We start from the raw sequence: 16,031 nt of genomic DNA on the forward strand, positions 1-16,031 counted from the left end.
ATCAGACCAAAATATAATCATGTGGAAATTTTGTTAATAATCTAAATTTACTTGTCCCCAGTCTGACACTTGAAATCCACCCTTTTATAAGGGTCACCATAGTATCACACAGCTTTGCTTTGCAGGATGGAATATAATATGTTTTCTGTCTCTATTACAGAGTGGCATATTTGAGTGGTTAGATTGCTAGGGAGGAGACTTAACACTCAAGCAAAATTTTTTTTTTTAAACTAGGGAAAATTTCAAATATATGCAGAAGTAGAAAGACAAGTGTAACTGACCTTCATGACCCATTACCCAGCATGTTCCATCTGTACTTCCCGCTGCCCCTTCTACTCCCTGTTTATTTTTAAGTAAATACCTCAAATCATTTCATTCATAAATATTTTACTATATATTAGAGCAGAGTCCCTCCTGAAGCCTATTTATAGGAAAGTATTTATTTATTCAGTAAATACTAATTGAATTTTCAAAGGCAGGACACTTCTAAGTACTGGGTAGAGACAAAGAGCTCCTGTCCTCAAGAGTCCACAGTCTAGTGGTCAGTCAGTAGGCAAACGGGCAGATGAGATAAAATCATGACCAGTAGTATGTGTGTGTGCATATGTGCACATGTAGTGCGTGAGATAACAAACAGGCAAATAGAGTGGTATGCATAAATATCTACACTGCTGACTTCCGTCTGTCAGAGTTCAAAAAACTACATGATAAATACAGAATATCTTCCTGGAGCTTTAGTTTTACTCAAAGGTACCATAGGCAGGGGCTGATAATTTTTATAATGAAGCAAATGTATCATGGAATAGCAGCATGTGTTTTGGGGATAAAACAGAACTTGGAGACAAGTTGTGCCTTTGTGGTGGACTGCTTTGGGTTCACATCTCAGACCCCTGTGTACAACACATTCACTCTTCTCTGTCTACTTGAGTGAAAAGATCTAGAAACAGTTGGCTTTCCTTTTGGAGTAAAATTGTTTGTTCCTTACTTGAATGCACACTCCAAAATAAATTCCAGATGGATTAAAAGGCTAAGTATAAGACTGGAAAAAAAAAAAAACCCTAATAGAAAATGAGTAAAGGATAAGAATGGTTGTGCTGTGTAACCCATAGTATTTGAAAACATGTTCAACTTTACTACTTGCATCAAAGTAATGCAAATTAAGATAACAATGATATAACATTTTTCACTCATCAAATTGTCAAAAGGTTGATAATATCCACTGCTAGCAAAGGTATGTGAAAAGGGGTGCTCTCCTCAATCAATTTACAGCCTTCATGAGGGCCAACTTGATAATATTAAGTGAAATTGGCTAGAAATTCTTCTTAGACATCTATCCTAGAAAAATATTAGCACATACATTCGGAGAAGCATGGCTAAGGATGTGGACTGTGGTCTTGTTTGCAGTAGCAGAACACTGGAAGCGATCTAAATGTTCATCAGTAGGAAAACAGTGAACTAAGCTATGGTTGGCAGATCGTGGGAATGCCACAGAGCCATTTAAAGGAATGAGGAAGATGTAGACACGTAGAAAGACAAGAAATTGAAAGATCTCCAAGACGCTGTTGAGTGAAAAAAAAAAAAAGTTACATAAGAACATGTACAGGGATTCCCTGGTGGTCCAGTGGTTAAGACTGTGCTTTCACTGCTGTCGACCTGGGTTTAATCCCTGGTGATCAGGGAACTAAGATCCCACAAGCCACGTGGAGTGGCCAAAAAGAAAGAAAAAAGCATGTACAATGATATCTTTTGCAAAAAGAACAAAAACCAAACTCCAAACCCAATTATATTACTGTATATATAACACAGGGAAAGATCTGGGGAGATAAAAAAACTGAAGTGGTTACTTTTGGTGAGGAGTCTGGGATTTTGTGAGGGAGAAGTCAGGAGGGACTTAAATTTTGTATTTTTTAACTCTTTCCCTCTCCCCCTCTCAAAATATAATAATGTATCATTGCTTATATAATTTAAAAATTAAAGAGGAAAGATTGACAGGAACTTACAATGTAAGTGCTTCCATAGAGAGAAAACCTTGGTGCTTTGCGACCACTTAAGGAGGCGTACCTGACCAGTTTCCAAGGCTCCAGAAAAGCGTTCTGGAGGAAGTCTCTGCTAAGCTAGGGTTTATCATTCTAAAGGAGTTATACAGAAGAGGGCAGAGTTTGAGGAGCATATAGCTAAGGGAACACTGTTTTTGCTGAGTTCTGTCTGTCTGGCTTCCTGTCATTATAATTTCTATTTAAGAGTCACCTTAAGGAAGCTTTTCCTGACTGTCCAAATTAAAGAAGCTACTGCTAACACCTTCCTCTTTTTTCTTCTTGGGACATTTAGTATTGTGACATTTTCATATTGATTGATGTTTGTTTACTAACTTACCCACCAAGAGGTAACCCTTGTCTTGTTTAACACACTATTTTTTTAGTGCATAGAACGGTAGATAAATGCCATTTAAGTGGAGGCTAGAGGCTGGGGGCAGGTATTGAGTACTGAAAGAAATGAAATGCTGTGGTAGGTTGTAGTAGACTAAAACAGGTAGGATGGTAGGGGAAATGTCCAGAGAAGAGCTTGGACCCTAAGGTAGGCCAGTTTATAAATGGGGCATTGCTTTTGGAGAGCCTCTGAAGGATTTAAGGAGGGAAGTGACATCCTGTTTTTGTTAGATGTGTTCAGAGGAAGATGCACTGAGGTGAGGAAGAGGTGCACTTCAAGATATAGAACCAGTTAGAAGACAATTGTTGTAGTGCAGACAAGAAAGTGTGAGGGCCGGACAGTGGTCCTGAGAATGGAAAGATAAGAATGGACCCAAGAAATATTAAGGACTGATGGGATATTGGAGATGAGGAGGGAGTTGAAAATAATGCCAAGTTATTGAATTAATCAATGAGTATGGGTACCAGGCACTAGATTAAATAAAAAACTTGTTAAGCCTAAAGTGTACTGATGACGGCCCTTTTTGGTCTTACCAAGAGATGTCCATAAAAGATTTAAATTCTATTATATCTCGTTCCCATCTTCATGATAGCAGTTGTAAGAAACTCATAATTATAATATGTGTCTTTATTTCCGAGAGGTTGAATTGTGAAAAATAAGCATTTTAGAATTGATGAAATAGAGCAGTGGGAAAGATAAGTACCTTCAAGGGACTCAGTATCCAACAGAGAAAAACGTAAATAATTGAAGGGCGATATTTTGAGTGCCTACCGTGTGCCTTAGCACACTGTGCTAATAGATGCTGAGGTTGGGCAGATCCCTGGAGGAGGGCGTGGAAACCCACTCCAGTGTTCTTGCCTGGAGAATCCCCATGGACAGAGGAGCCTGGCGGGCTGCAATCCAGAGGCAGACGTGGCTGAGCGACTAAGCACAGCACATACTGAAGTCAGCAAACAGATAAAGCCCCTGCCTTCACGGAGCTCCATTCTAGCTGGGCAGACCAACATTCAGTATAAAACTATTGAAATTATAATGACAACCAAGAAGCAGGGAAAAAATGCAGATTTTGAAGTGAAGGTAATTTCATTTTTGACATGTTGAAGCTGAAATGTCTTTGTGATATCCAGTAGAGACTTGGATACTCGAGTCTATAGTCCAGGATAAATGAGGAGAGACTGTTTTTTGCCTGCCTACTATAGACTAAATTCTGTCCCAGGTGCTTTGTAAATGCATTATTTCATTAATCCTTGGGACAATCTGGATTGTAGGTAGTTTCATAGGTTGTGGGCACTGAGGCTTACAAAAGTTTGTCTAACCTGCCCATCATTGTAGTTTAGTGAGTGGCACACCTGTGAAATGAATCCAGCTCTGTCTGACTTCAAAGCCCATCTTCTATCACTGATAGTAAGCTATGAGCTACATTCACTTGTGGTTCAGTTCAGATCTCTACTGCTACTTCGCCCTCCAGCATTAGGTTCATATCCCTCATGATTTTTTTGAGGAGTAAATAAGATACTCCTTTGCAAACTACATTGCATAGCACCCAGCACATAGTATCTGTTTAATAAATGTTACTTGTTGCTGTTGTGATAGTTCTTTATTCAAAGGAGTAACAAAAAACTTTTTTTTTTCTAATTCAAGAAGTTGAGCCTGTAAATAATAATATCATCTTACACAAACAAGCAGTTGTTCTTCCACTAATAAAATACAACAAAATGGGAACTTCTCTGGTGGTCCAGTAGCTAAGACTCCTGTGTTCCCAGTGCAGTTTGATCCCTGGTCAGGGAACTAGATCACACATGCTGCAACTAAAGATCCTGCCTGCAGCGACACAGACCTGGTTCAACCGAATAAATTAAAAAAAAATTTTAATGACAAAATGATATATTCATTCAATTAAAATAGTTCTGTAAGCCTTTCGGGTATATCTTTGGGTATACAGTAGCCTTTTGGGTATATCTAAAGAGAAAAGGGCACTTATATAGTAGGTTTCCTATTAATGCACAGGGAAATTAGTTTGTTAATTTGAGTATAGCCAAGATTTAAATTGAGCAGTAAATTATAGGCTGTTGAGGCACTTATGTAGTAGGTTTCCTATTAATGCACAGGGAAATTAGTTTGTTAATTTGACTATAGCCAAGATTTAAACTGAGCAGTAAGTTATAGGCTATTAGACTAATTTTTATATAGGATGACTTTTGATAGGCAGAATTTTAGACTTTAAAAAAATTGGGAAAGTAGAAAAGCATCACAAAATACCTTTAAAATTTACCTTTTATGGACTTTTGATTAAGTTAAAATAACTGCTTGCCTTGTCACTATGTAGATAAATATTTCAAGAAAAAAATAGCTAAGTTATAATGGCCAAATTTTATTACTGAGGTTTTTGGTTTTCGTTGTTGTTTTTTTTTTTTTTATTAATTTTAAACTAATTTTCAGAGAGAAGAGAAAACTTACTCAGTAAATAACCTTCCTCCGGATAGGCCAGGAAATCCATTTTCTGTGTGTTCTCTAATTAAACAGGCAACCAGGTAAGTGCTTCCCGTTCAACTGAATTCAGTGTTGTGTGTCTGAGAAACATGATGCATTTTCTAGTGCTTAGGATAAGGTTAAGAATTGGTAGGTATAATAGAAATGTCTTTAGTAAAATCTGTCAGCTTTTCTTTTCTCATCATTTATAAAATAAAGTGTTCACCATGTCACTATAAGAGTACTTCTGGCTTTGAAGTTAAATATGGAGAAATATCCATATGTTTCTAGGAAACATGTGCCTTTTCTCTGGGCACGTGTGGCGTCATTATCGTTCCTTGGTATCAAGCTGAAGGTGTGATGATACTTTTAAATTATCATACTTCTTTATTGTCCTAGAAGTGATCTTGATTTCTGAGAGTGCACGGAAGACAAACTGTAGTTTGGTTCTCTGGCTCATGTGTTTTTTAATTAATTAATCAATCTGTGGTGCCTAGAGGGATGAAAGTGGATTGTTCAACTAAATTGTTTTTATAGACTTAAGTCTAAGCAACTTCCAAAATAGATTTGAAGGAGCAGAATTGGTCATTTGATTTTCCAGGGACAGTTGATTCACATCCCCACCACCCTTCAGTTCAGTTCAGTCGCTCAGTCGTGTCCGACTCTTTGCAACCCCGTGAATCGCAGCACGCCAGGCCTCCCTGTCCATCACCAACTCCGTGTGCTGTGCGTCTGTCACTTCTTAAAAAGAGCAAATTCTGAAAATTCCCTCCATTTGGATTCTTTTCATTGCCAAAAATTAGAGGAATAACCTTAACTGTGTAAGATTAGCACAAAGAGAAGCAATAGTGGTAGTTCCCTTTTAGGGGCTTAAGGAAGAAAAGAGGTCCAAACATATTTTTGTGGAAATGAGTTACTTGCCTCAAGTTGTATAGCAGTGAGCATGGGTTGCTAGAATTGGAAAACGACCATATTTGCAAATGTCTAAGTATTTTTCTTGTTCACAGAATTCTTCAGCATTGTGCCAAGATGAGGCTCTCTTTAAGCCATAACTATCGTATATGCTGCTGGAAAATGGTATCTTATTTTAAAAGCAAGATATTTTTAATCATTTTGTTATTTGTGTACATACTTATAAGTTCAAATTACTTTCATCCAAGTCATGTGAGAAATTCTTTGTCACATTAATACTGGTTTATTAAAAAATCCACTTAATAAACACTACAAAATTGGTCTGTTGTATTATGCTTTTACTGTATGTAGTTTGTTTTTGTTTCTTTTTTCTTAGTAGAGGGGGAAGGGCGGGGGACTTGATTGGATTTGAAGTATGTAAAAACATAGTTCTTTTAAAACATATTACACTACTCTATGTTCGTAACTGTAAAAGTAAGTTTTTTTTTTTTTTAATGTTGACTTGGAGGAAGTGATTCTCAGACCTTGATTTCTGTATTTATACTACTTTGATTATAAATCTCTATGTTGCTGTAGTTCCTATTCTTTGTCTATTTTCTATGTAAAGTTTAGCAGAATGGTGACTTTCCAAAGATACTAGAACTTAATCTGCTTATAATGGACTCTTGGATAGCCACTTCTGGAAAAGTCAGAACATGCCTAAGGATTCTGCAATATTAAACTTCTAAATGAGAATCTGAAGTTGCCTCAGAGTTAGTTAATTCATCATTTCAGTCTTGTTAGTGTATAACTCTATTTCTTACTGTTTTTATTGTCTGGTTTTAGGTACCTGGGATAAATGACAGCAGTGTACTGCCTTTGCTTTTGAGAGAATCCTTCATGCCTGGCGTGGGAAGATTTCTTGCGTACTCAGATGACAAAGTACATGCTATCTTTTTAGATGGCATTACTTTAACCCTGAATTGGAATTTCAGCTCTTTTATTGAAAAGAGACAGGTAATTATACTTCAGGTTGAAATCTCTCTTTTATTGTTTTTCAGTTCTGGAATAATAAAACTTACCTTTCTTCCTTGTTTCTTCAGGTAAATCAAGGTCTCACCTTAGGTTGGTGTAAGTTAACTTTTCCTGATGGACAAAATCAGTTAATTCAAGTTCAACATCCCAGACCATATGAAAGGTACTGAAAAGTAATTTTAAAAAATAACTTCATGTTAGTAAATAACTTCCTTTTAGATGGAGGACGCATTTATATTATTTAACTTAGTTTTAAACCAAGAGGAAGCATATAAACATTTAAATGTTATATATATACTTTTAGTTTTTCCATGTGGCTTGAAGTCATTTCACCAGGTTTCAGAATTTACAATTATATTGTCCTCTAGCATAACTAAATAGATCAGGTCAGCTTTAATCATTTCCATTTGTATTCTAGTGATTTTTCGAAATAAATATGTTATAACTGGCTTGCTGTGGAGGTTGGACTGTGGTCAGCTGTGTTAACGAATTAAGTAATTAATCCCCTAGTGTGTGCATGCTCAGTCGTGTCCGACTCTTTGCAACCCCATGGACTGTAACCTTCCAGACTCCTCTGTCCTTGGAATTTTCCAGACAAGAATACTGAAGTGGGTTGCTATATCCTACTCCTGAGGATCTTCCCAACCCAGGGATCTAACCCATGTCTTCTGCATCTCCTGCATTGGCAGGTGGATTCTTAACCGCTACGCCACCTGGGAAGCCTGTTAATCCCCTAACCGATTTGAAATAAAGTTTACAGCCACAAATAGCTAAACTTACGTATATTTCTATTAAGAGAAATAAACTAGCTGATGCTTATTCTTAAAATGGAGAAGATTAGGGTTTCCATGGTGGTCCAGTGGCTAAGGCTCTGTGCTTCCAATGCAGGGGACCTGGGTTTGATACCTGGTCAGGGAACTAGAACCCACATGCTGCAAACTAAGAGCAAATAAACAAATTAATTAATTTTTTTTAATTGAGAAGATTATTGAAATCAGCTTTTTCATGAGTGTCCTTTTTCTTTTTTGGCTTATGGAATTTGTTATAATAATCATTCTTCTTGTGATGTTCTTGACATGTTAGCAATTTTACTTGAGGATCCTCACAAAACAACTGCTATTTTACCTCTTAATTTATTTTCCTGTTGGGATTTATTGCATTTTAATTTAAATGCTCCAACATTTATTGGTAGTTTGAATAATTTGCCTCAAAAGATTAGCAAATTTGTATTTAGCAAGCATACTGTTTATTTCAGCCAGTTATTCCAGATCATTCATTTTATTGAACTTGATACTTTGTAATCCAGTGAGTTATATATAATTATGAATGTGTGTGTGTGTTACTAGGTGTGTTCTGGTTTAAATTTTAGAAAGCAAATGCTCACTTCATGATATATGTAGAGATATTTTCGTGATAAAATTTAATGAACCTCATTTTACTTTAGAAACTAAAAGGAGAATTTAGGCATTTGAACTTTGAATGAACTCTAAATGTTACCTTTGTTCTGTTTCTTAAATCTCGTTTTTATTAATCATGAATGTAAATCATTTCTAATGAATGAGAAAAACTGGCCTTTTTCTTTTACCAATGAAAAAAATTTTCCAAATAGCCCTACTTTAGAATTTTTCCCCAAATTAATAATTTTTACAATTTTTTGAAGATTTTTATAAATATTCTACATTTTCATTTTTTAAACCTCTCTTAATGTGTTCAACCTAGGTATGTGACAACAGTAATATCATGGTGCAGAAGGCTGACCCAGATTAGTCAACAAGAAATACCCATACATCCTTCATCTTCTGTTCCTGAAGAAAGCTGGTATTTATATTTATTTTAAACTTAATCAGTGTAGAAGAGCCAACTAATCCTCAGTTATTAAAATGTTAAATGGTAAACTGACTCTTCTTCCCAAGAAAACTTTCTCTTAGTTAAATATATTTAACCAGTTTGATTTTTTTTTTTGATAGCTTAAATCTTGACAATAATTATATTTAATTGGATATCTCATTTATTACATTTCATCATAATATGTTTCATCTAAAGATCAGAAAACTGCATTGAAAACTTCATATCAAAATGGGTGACTCTTTTAGTGTAAAAAGTTCATCCTGGATACTTTATAGAAAAATTTAGAGGAGGTTTTTTTGTATATATATTTTAGTAATATTAAAGGAAATAAAATGTTGACTAACAAGCTTTCAGAAAAACTTGATTTTTAAATAATTTCTATTAATTGTCTCTGTCAAATTAATTGACAAATCAACAAATAAAGCAAGATTTCAGTCCCTCCTGTGTGCAGAGGACTGGAACTGGGCTTTGAAGGAGTTAAGACATTTAGAGAGGAAGCAAGTGTAGAAATGAAAAAGGATATTTTGGCTTGTGGAAACAGAAGTTTTTGTGGAGCAGACACTTGTCTTTTGGGTGTAGTGTGACCGTGATGGATAGGAATAGATCTTACAAGGGGAATACAGACTTCACAGAACTGTAAGTTCCTATATGGGAAAAAAATGACAAGAAGAAAGATCCTTAGGAAAGCTAGTGTCACTGTGGGTATATTACAAAAGAAGGATACCAGGAAAAATTTAGGAAGCTTTAAATTTAAGTAAGTTGTGGACTTACGTGGCCGTCCAGTAGTGGAAGACTCCATGCTTCCAACTGCAGGGTGTGTGGGTTCAGTCCCTTGCTGAGGAGGATCCCACATGCCACGTGGTGTGGCCAAAAAATAAACTAAGTTGTAAGGTACTTAGCATAGTGTGATGAAAAATATAAACATTAAGGTGATAACATTTTCGAGTTACTTAGAGAAAGAGGTACAATCAAATCAGTGGATGTTATTTGAATATCCAGGTATCTTAAGGATTCAGCTTTGGTCCATCTCTTCAGCTATGTAGGAACAGAAAAGTTGCCTCACATATACACAATGGAATATTACTCAGCTATTAAAAAGAATATATTTGAATCAGTTCTAATGAGGTGGATGAAACTGGAGCCCATTATACAGAGTGAAGTAAGCCAGAAAGAAAAACACCAATACAGTATACTAATGCATATATATGGAATTTAGAAAGATGGTAACGATAACCCGATATGCAAGATAGGAAAAGTGACACAGATGTATAGAACAAACTTTTGGACTTTGTGGGAGAAGGCGAGGGTGGGATGATCTGAGTGAATAGCATTGAAACATGTATATTATCAATTGTGAAAGAGATCGCCAGTCCAGGTTTGATGCATGAGACAAGTGCTCAGGGCTGGTGAACCAGGATGACCCAGAGAGATGGGATGGGGAGGGAGGTGGGAGGGGGGTTCAGGATGGGGAACACATGTAAATCCATGACTGATTCATACCAATGTATGGCAAAAACCACTACAATATTGTAAAGTAATTAGCCTCTAACTAATATAAATAAATGAAAAAAATAAAAATAAAAGCTTAGGCTTCACACACACACAAAAAAAGTTGCCTCAGTAGCTAGCAAAAAATATGGTTGGGAAGAAAGGGAAATTGTGCATGGCTATAAAATTGGTTACTTCATTATTGCCTAGCTGTCAAAATTTGTAAAACATTAGCCTTTTTGTATGAAAGCTTAGAAGAGGGTAGCTGTCAAAACCAACTGAGAATTGAGCAGTTGAGAGAAGTACAGATTGGTGAAAGCAGCTGTGGGTGGAAGCAATGCGGAGCAGAGGGGAGACAAGAAATTGAGGAGTGGGGAAGGGAAATACAGTGTGTGCAACAGCTCCATTCCCCTCGCAAAGCCTAAGACGTCTGCACTGTGATTCTTGTCTTATAAAAGTGAAAGGGTTGAAGGAAGAAAAGAGGTCACATAATAAACAACTACCTAAATTGTATTTCAGTATTTTTTTTCCAATTCAACTTCTATTATTAGCTTACTGGTTCAACTTTTTAATAAGGATGCTTGTCAAAAAATAGGAGAATATTTCATATGAAATTGGCTTATCGTATGAGCAACAGCATTAAAGGTAGTTTGTGTTGTTGCTTACACCCAGAAAATGTTTCTCATGTGTGAAAGGGTGGAGGGGGTGTGTGTTTTGCAATAATGAAGAGTCAGCAGGTTTTAGAGTAAGTCACATCCAGATCTTTACTACAGATGCTTAAAATGATGATAGAGCTCTGTTATTCTCCATCCATAGGCTGGAGTACAAGGAAAGAGTGCAGGCTGACAAGATGTATATGGTCCATTGTATATAATAAAGTCAGTAAAGCAGACAAGTCTTATACCCTTTTGTGAACTGTGAAAAGACTTTTCTAGTGACTTGAATAGAGAGATATTTTAGACGTGAATGTCCTCATTAATTTTGCAGAGAGCTAGTCCAGTTACGCTATTTTCTAGTTGTGTGCCAGTGCTCATGTTTCACCTAGTGATGAGGGAAAAGGCAACATACACATAAAAGGTTCTCCTGGATTTGTATACATTCAGCCCTCTACTCAATACTGGTTGCCACAGTGTCTGTTTCTATGGAACATGGTAAGAGTCAGTATTCATATGTTAACCCTTCAAGTCAAAGAGAAGGCAATGTTTAGTATACTTCGCTTAAGAAAACAATGAAATAATTAGTCTATTCCAGAAGAAATTTAATAGAAAACAGTTATGTTTGGACACCTAATTCAATTGTATAAGAAATTAGCTCTAGAGACCATCCATTCCCTAAAAGTTCCATATAAATGAAGTCTTACTGTAAGATTCCTTCTCCTCCAAAGAAACTATCTAGGTATGAAGATTAAAAAGGTAAATAGTTCAAGAAAAGGCATTACAAAGAAGTTTATGATTAATTAACATAACAGTATAGGAATTCAAAGGAGAGAGCATTTCTGTCGTAGAAGTGATGAGATTTTAGTAGGTTTTAAAGTCTGAGTAAACCTTGTGGAGGAAAGTAGAAGGTGTGCCAGGTCAGCACCGAGTTATACCAGGACGGCTCGTTACCTCCCAGCCTCTACACTGAGTTCAGAAGTCCTTGAGATGGAGGATTTCTATTCACTTGCCTTACTCATGCTTGGGTGCATCCCCTCAGTCACTCAGTCATGTCCGACTCATTGCAACCCATGGACTATAGCCCGCCAGACTCCTCTGTCCATGGAATTTTCCTGGCAAGAATACTGGAGTGGGCTGCCACTTCCTCCTCCAGGGGATCTTCATGCCAGGGATCAAATCTGCAGCTTCTGCATTGGCAACCAGGTTCTTTACCACTGCACTATCTGGGAAGCCCTCCTGACTCATGAAAGACTATCAGTTGAGTCAAGGTGATCTGTGGCTAAAGTCAATATAAAGAGAATGCTTAATTTCTAGGTTCTTCTCTGTTAAAAATTCTAATCATTATGAAAAAAATTAACTATGCTTATTTGAAATATTGTGGATATAAGAGAATCAGACAACTGGCATTAACCTTTTTTTTTATTTTTGGCACAGGTCTGTGGCTTCTGAACTTGAAAAGATACAGAAGTTTAATTGTATCCTTTAAGCATAATGTAATGTCCTGCATAATTTCTCTGTTTCCCTTGTAGGCTTAAGCTAGCCTGTGGAGACTTTCACACTTATATAATTATGTTCTAACATTATAACTGAGAACTGTCTCTGACTTCTTTCTTTTGTAAAATCTGTATGACTTTTATTTACTATTATTTTTTTTTAATTTCAGCTTCATTGAGGTATAATTGAAGAAACTGTAACATATTTAAATAGTACATCACAGTGACCTGACACGCATAGCATTGTGAAAGGATCACCCTATCTTGTTAATTAACCCAAGCATCACTTCACGTATCTTCTACCTCTCTTTTTCTTGGGGACAAGAGGGATGAGAACATCTTCAGTGTCATACAGCACAATATTATCAACTACAGTCATCATGTTATACCTTAGATCCTCAGACTTTATTCATCTTATAGCTGAAAGTTTATATGCTTTTACTAACTTCTCCCTCTTCCCCCACCACCCAGCCCCTGGCAGCTACTACTCTGCATTGTGTTTCTATGAGTTTGACTTTTTAAAAAATTCTACATATGAGGGACACCATATAGTATTGATACTTGTCTTTCTCTACTTATTTCACTTAGCAAAATGCCTTCAAAGTTCATCCATGTTGTTGCAGATGGCAGGATTGCCTTTTCTCACGGCTGTGTGTATATATGTGGGAATCATCTTTATCCATTCATCCAACAATGGACAACAATAGGTTGTTTCCATATTTTAACTACTATGAATAATGCTAAAGTGAACATAGGAGTGCAGATCTCTCTTCTGTAGACTGTTTTCATTTCTTTTGGATATATATACCCAGAAGTGCGATTGCTAGATCATATGGTAGTTCTGTCTATAATTTTTTGAGGAAACTTCCATACTGTTTTCCACAGTGTCTGTACCAATTTATATTTCTACCAAAGTACACAGTGGTTCTCTTTTCTCCACATCCTTACCAACACTCATTATGTCTTTTATATATATATAAAAACTTTATTTTTATTTTATTTTTAAAAAATGTCTATGTATTTGGCTGCATCTGGTCTTAGTTGCAACATATGGGATCTTCACTGCATCATGAGGATCTTCGGTTGTGGTATACTTTTCACTGTTGACTATATTAGCTGTGGGATAATCATATATGATCTTTATTATGCTGAAGTATGTTGCCTCTATATCCAGTTTGTTGAGTGTTTTTCGGCATCTATTGAGATTATATGACTTCTGTCCTTCATTTTTCATGTGGTGTATCATATTTTCATATGTCGAACCATCCCTGTATCCCTGGAATAAATCCTGCTTGATCATGTGTATGACCATTTTAATATAATTTTATTCAATTTGCTAATGTTTTGTTGAGGACTTTTGCATCTGTGTTCATCAGGGATATTGGCCTGTAATTTTCTTTTCTTGTGTCTTTATCTGGTTCTGGTTATCAGGGTAATCCTGGCCTCATAAAATCAGTTTTGAAGTATTTTCTTCTCTTCTATTTTTTGGAAATGATTGGTATTAATTCATGTTTAAATATTTAGTAGAATTCACCAGTGAAACCATCTGTGTTGGGAGGTGTTTGATTACTGATTCAATTTCCTTACTACCTGTTGGTCTGGATTCATTCTTGGTGGGTTGTATGTTTCTAAGAATCCATCCATTTCTTTTAAGTTGTCCAATATGTTGGTCTGCAATTGTTCATAGTATATTATGATCCTTTGTATTATATGATATTGGTTGTAATTTCTCCTCTTTCACTAATTTATTTCTCTTTTTTTCTTGATAAGTCTAGCTAAAGTTTTGTTCATTTTGTTTATCTTTGCCCAAAAAAAAACAAAGCCAGCTTTTTTTCATTGATCTTTTCTATTGTGTATAAGCTCCTTCCAGGGAGACAGAAACAACCTAGAGTAGGCCAGAGAAGGAACATGGAGATATCATCTGCCAGCCTTCCTCTGGGGGGGATCATACTCTGCCCATAGGTGTGTGCTAAATTAGAAACTTTTAAAAAATTTGTCTGCGCTGGGTCTTAGTTGCAGCGTGCAGGATCTTTGATCTTTTTTGCAGCATGTAGGGTATTTAGTTGCAGCATGTGGGATCTAGTTCCCTGACAAGGGATGGAACCCAGGCCCCTCTGCATTGGGAGAGTGACGTCTTAGCCACTGGACCACCAGGGAAGTCCTAGAAGCTTTGAAAGCAGCAGATGGGCCGCTTTTAGGGAAAGATTGGGAGATGAGTGTTTGTCTGCTCAGAGCTAGGAGTTTTACGCGCCTGTCCCACACTTGGAAGTCTTAAAAAATTGAGGCATTAGATCTTGGGTCCAAACCCTTTACTCCTCAGGGTGAAGCTGGGAATTGTGAATTCCCCGCTATTGTGCTGAGGGTGGGGTTTATAGTGAACGCCTGTCTCATTCTTACCCATTTCTTTCATTGTGGATGTTTTCTTATTCATTCAGTGTATAGCAGTCACTTGGGTAGTTCCTGCATTTCTGACAGTGAGAATTGCTCTGTATGTAGCATAAATTCAGTGTGTTTGTGGGAGGAGGTGAGTTCAGGAACTTCCTCTGTTACCAGCTTAGACTGGACTCCTACTTCTTTTTGTTGTTAAACCTTTTGTTCTGTGCATTTCTACCCCACTCATCTAAATTTCTTTTACCCTCTTATTTTTCCATAATCCTATTCAAATAATAAAGTAGCTCTGAAATAGCAGACACATTTATTTTCACTCTAGATGTTTTAAGTTATTTAAAAATACCCTACACAGATTGTTCATATTCCTCTCACCCCTACTTTGTTCCCTTTCATTCCCGAATCACTTCATCACTTAAAGAAATGTTTAGTCACTAAGTCATGTTCAACTCTTTTGCGACCCCATGGACTGTAGCCCCCTGGGCTCCTCCGTCCGTGGGATTTCCCAAGCCAGAATACTGGAGTGGTTGCCATTTCCTTCAGGGGATCTGCCCTACTCAGGGATCAAACCTCGGTCTCCTGCATTGCAGGCAGATTCTTAGCTACCTGGAAGCCCTTAAAGAAATGTTACTGAGATTTTAATTCTTTTATTTCCTCCCTGTCACCAAACTTTAATCCAAATACAGACATACATAGTCTTTTCCTTTCCCCTTCTTATATTCTAACTAGTTTCTTCATCTATATAAGGGATAGACGATAAATTCTGAAGTCCCAACTTTATTATGAATCCAAGAGATCTTCCTCCCAATAGAAAAATAATATTTTAATATGAAGGCTAGGTTTTCTGTATAGGAGGAAAGCTCCTTAACTAAGCAACTTAGTGTTATTGGAGAATAGTGGTGTCCTAAACCAGATTTCTCACAAGAAAAATGAACAGTCTTTGGACCGTTGTCAACCAAAATCTTCAGAAACCTTGCTAAAAGAAGTTAATGAAAAGAGTGTATCAGTGGCATTGAAAAAAACCTCTGAAATCCTTCAGGATATTGACAATCTTCTATCAAACTCTAAATGGTGAAAAATGGAATTAGTACAATATATTATTAAACCCTGCGGATATTATTTCAAGTGATTGGTAGAATATTACTAGAAAACCAAGAAATTATATATATACATGACTTGTGTACAATGAGTATGTGAGAAATGATATCTAACTTTGGAGGTGTTTTATCTAACTTGTAAATTTTAAAATATATATTTGTATATTATTAATAAAGAACCATTTAAAAAATCTGAACAATTTCTTATCTCAGATTTGAGAAAATTTTATAAAACTGTA

The 16,031-nt window shown here is 36.3% G+C and overlaps 1 protein-coding gene across 5 annotated transcripts in view; it reads left to right on the forward strand.

The window, feature by feature from the left end:
• The window catches only part of C16H5orf34 (chromosome 16 C5orf34 homolog), a 30,516-nt gene extending 14,527 nt beyond the window's left edge, over nt 1-15,989 (forward strand). For all 5 annotated transcript variants that reach the window (XM_043488965.1, XM_043488966.1, XM_043488967.1 and 2 more), the window contains 7 exons: nt 4,867-4,958; nt 5,904-5,973; nt 6,634-6,804; nt 6,891-6,985; nt 8,542-8,640; nt 12,249-12,289; nt 15,577-15,989. In XM_043488965.1, the coding sequence (XP_043344900.1) occupies nt 4,867-4,958; nt 5,904-5,973; nt 6,634-6,804; nt 6,891-6,985; nt 8,542-8,640; nt 12,249-12,289; nt 15,577-15,770 (762 nt within the window). In that variant the 3' untranslated portion in view covers nt 15,771-15,989. The remainder of the gene's footprint in view (nt 1-4,866; nt 4,959-5,903; nt 5,974-6,633; nt 6,805-6,890; nt 6,986-8,541; nt 8,641-12,248; nt 12,290-15,576) is intronic.
• The last annotated feature ends 42 nt before the right edge of the window (nt 15,990-16,031 follow it).

The sequence above is a fragment of the Cervus canadensis genome, chromosome 16 (assembly GCF_019320065.1).
Source record: "Cervus canadensis isolate Bull #8, Minnesota chromosome 16, ASM1932006v1, whole genome shotgun sequence".
Classification (NCBI taxonomy): Eukaryota; Metazoa; Chordata; class Mammalia; order Artiodactyla; family Cervidae; genus Cervus; species Cervus canadensis.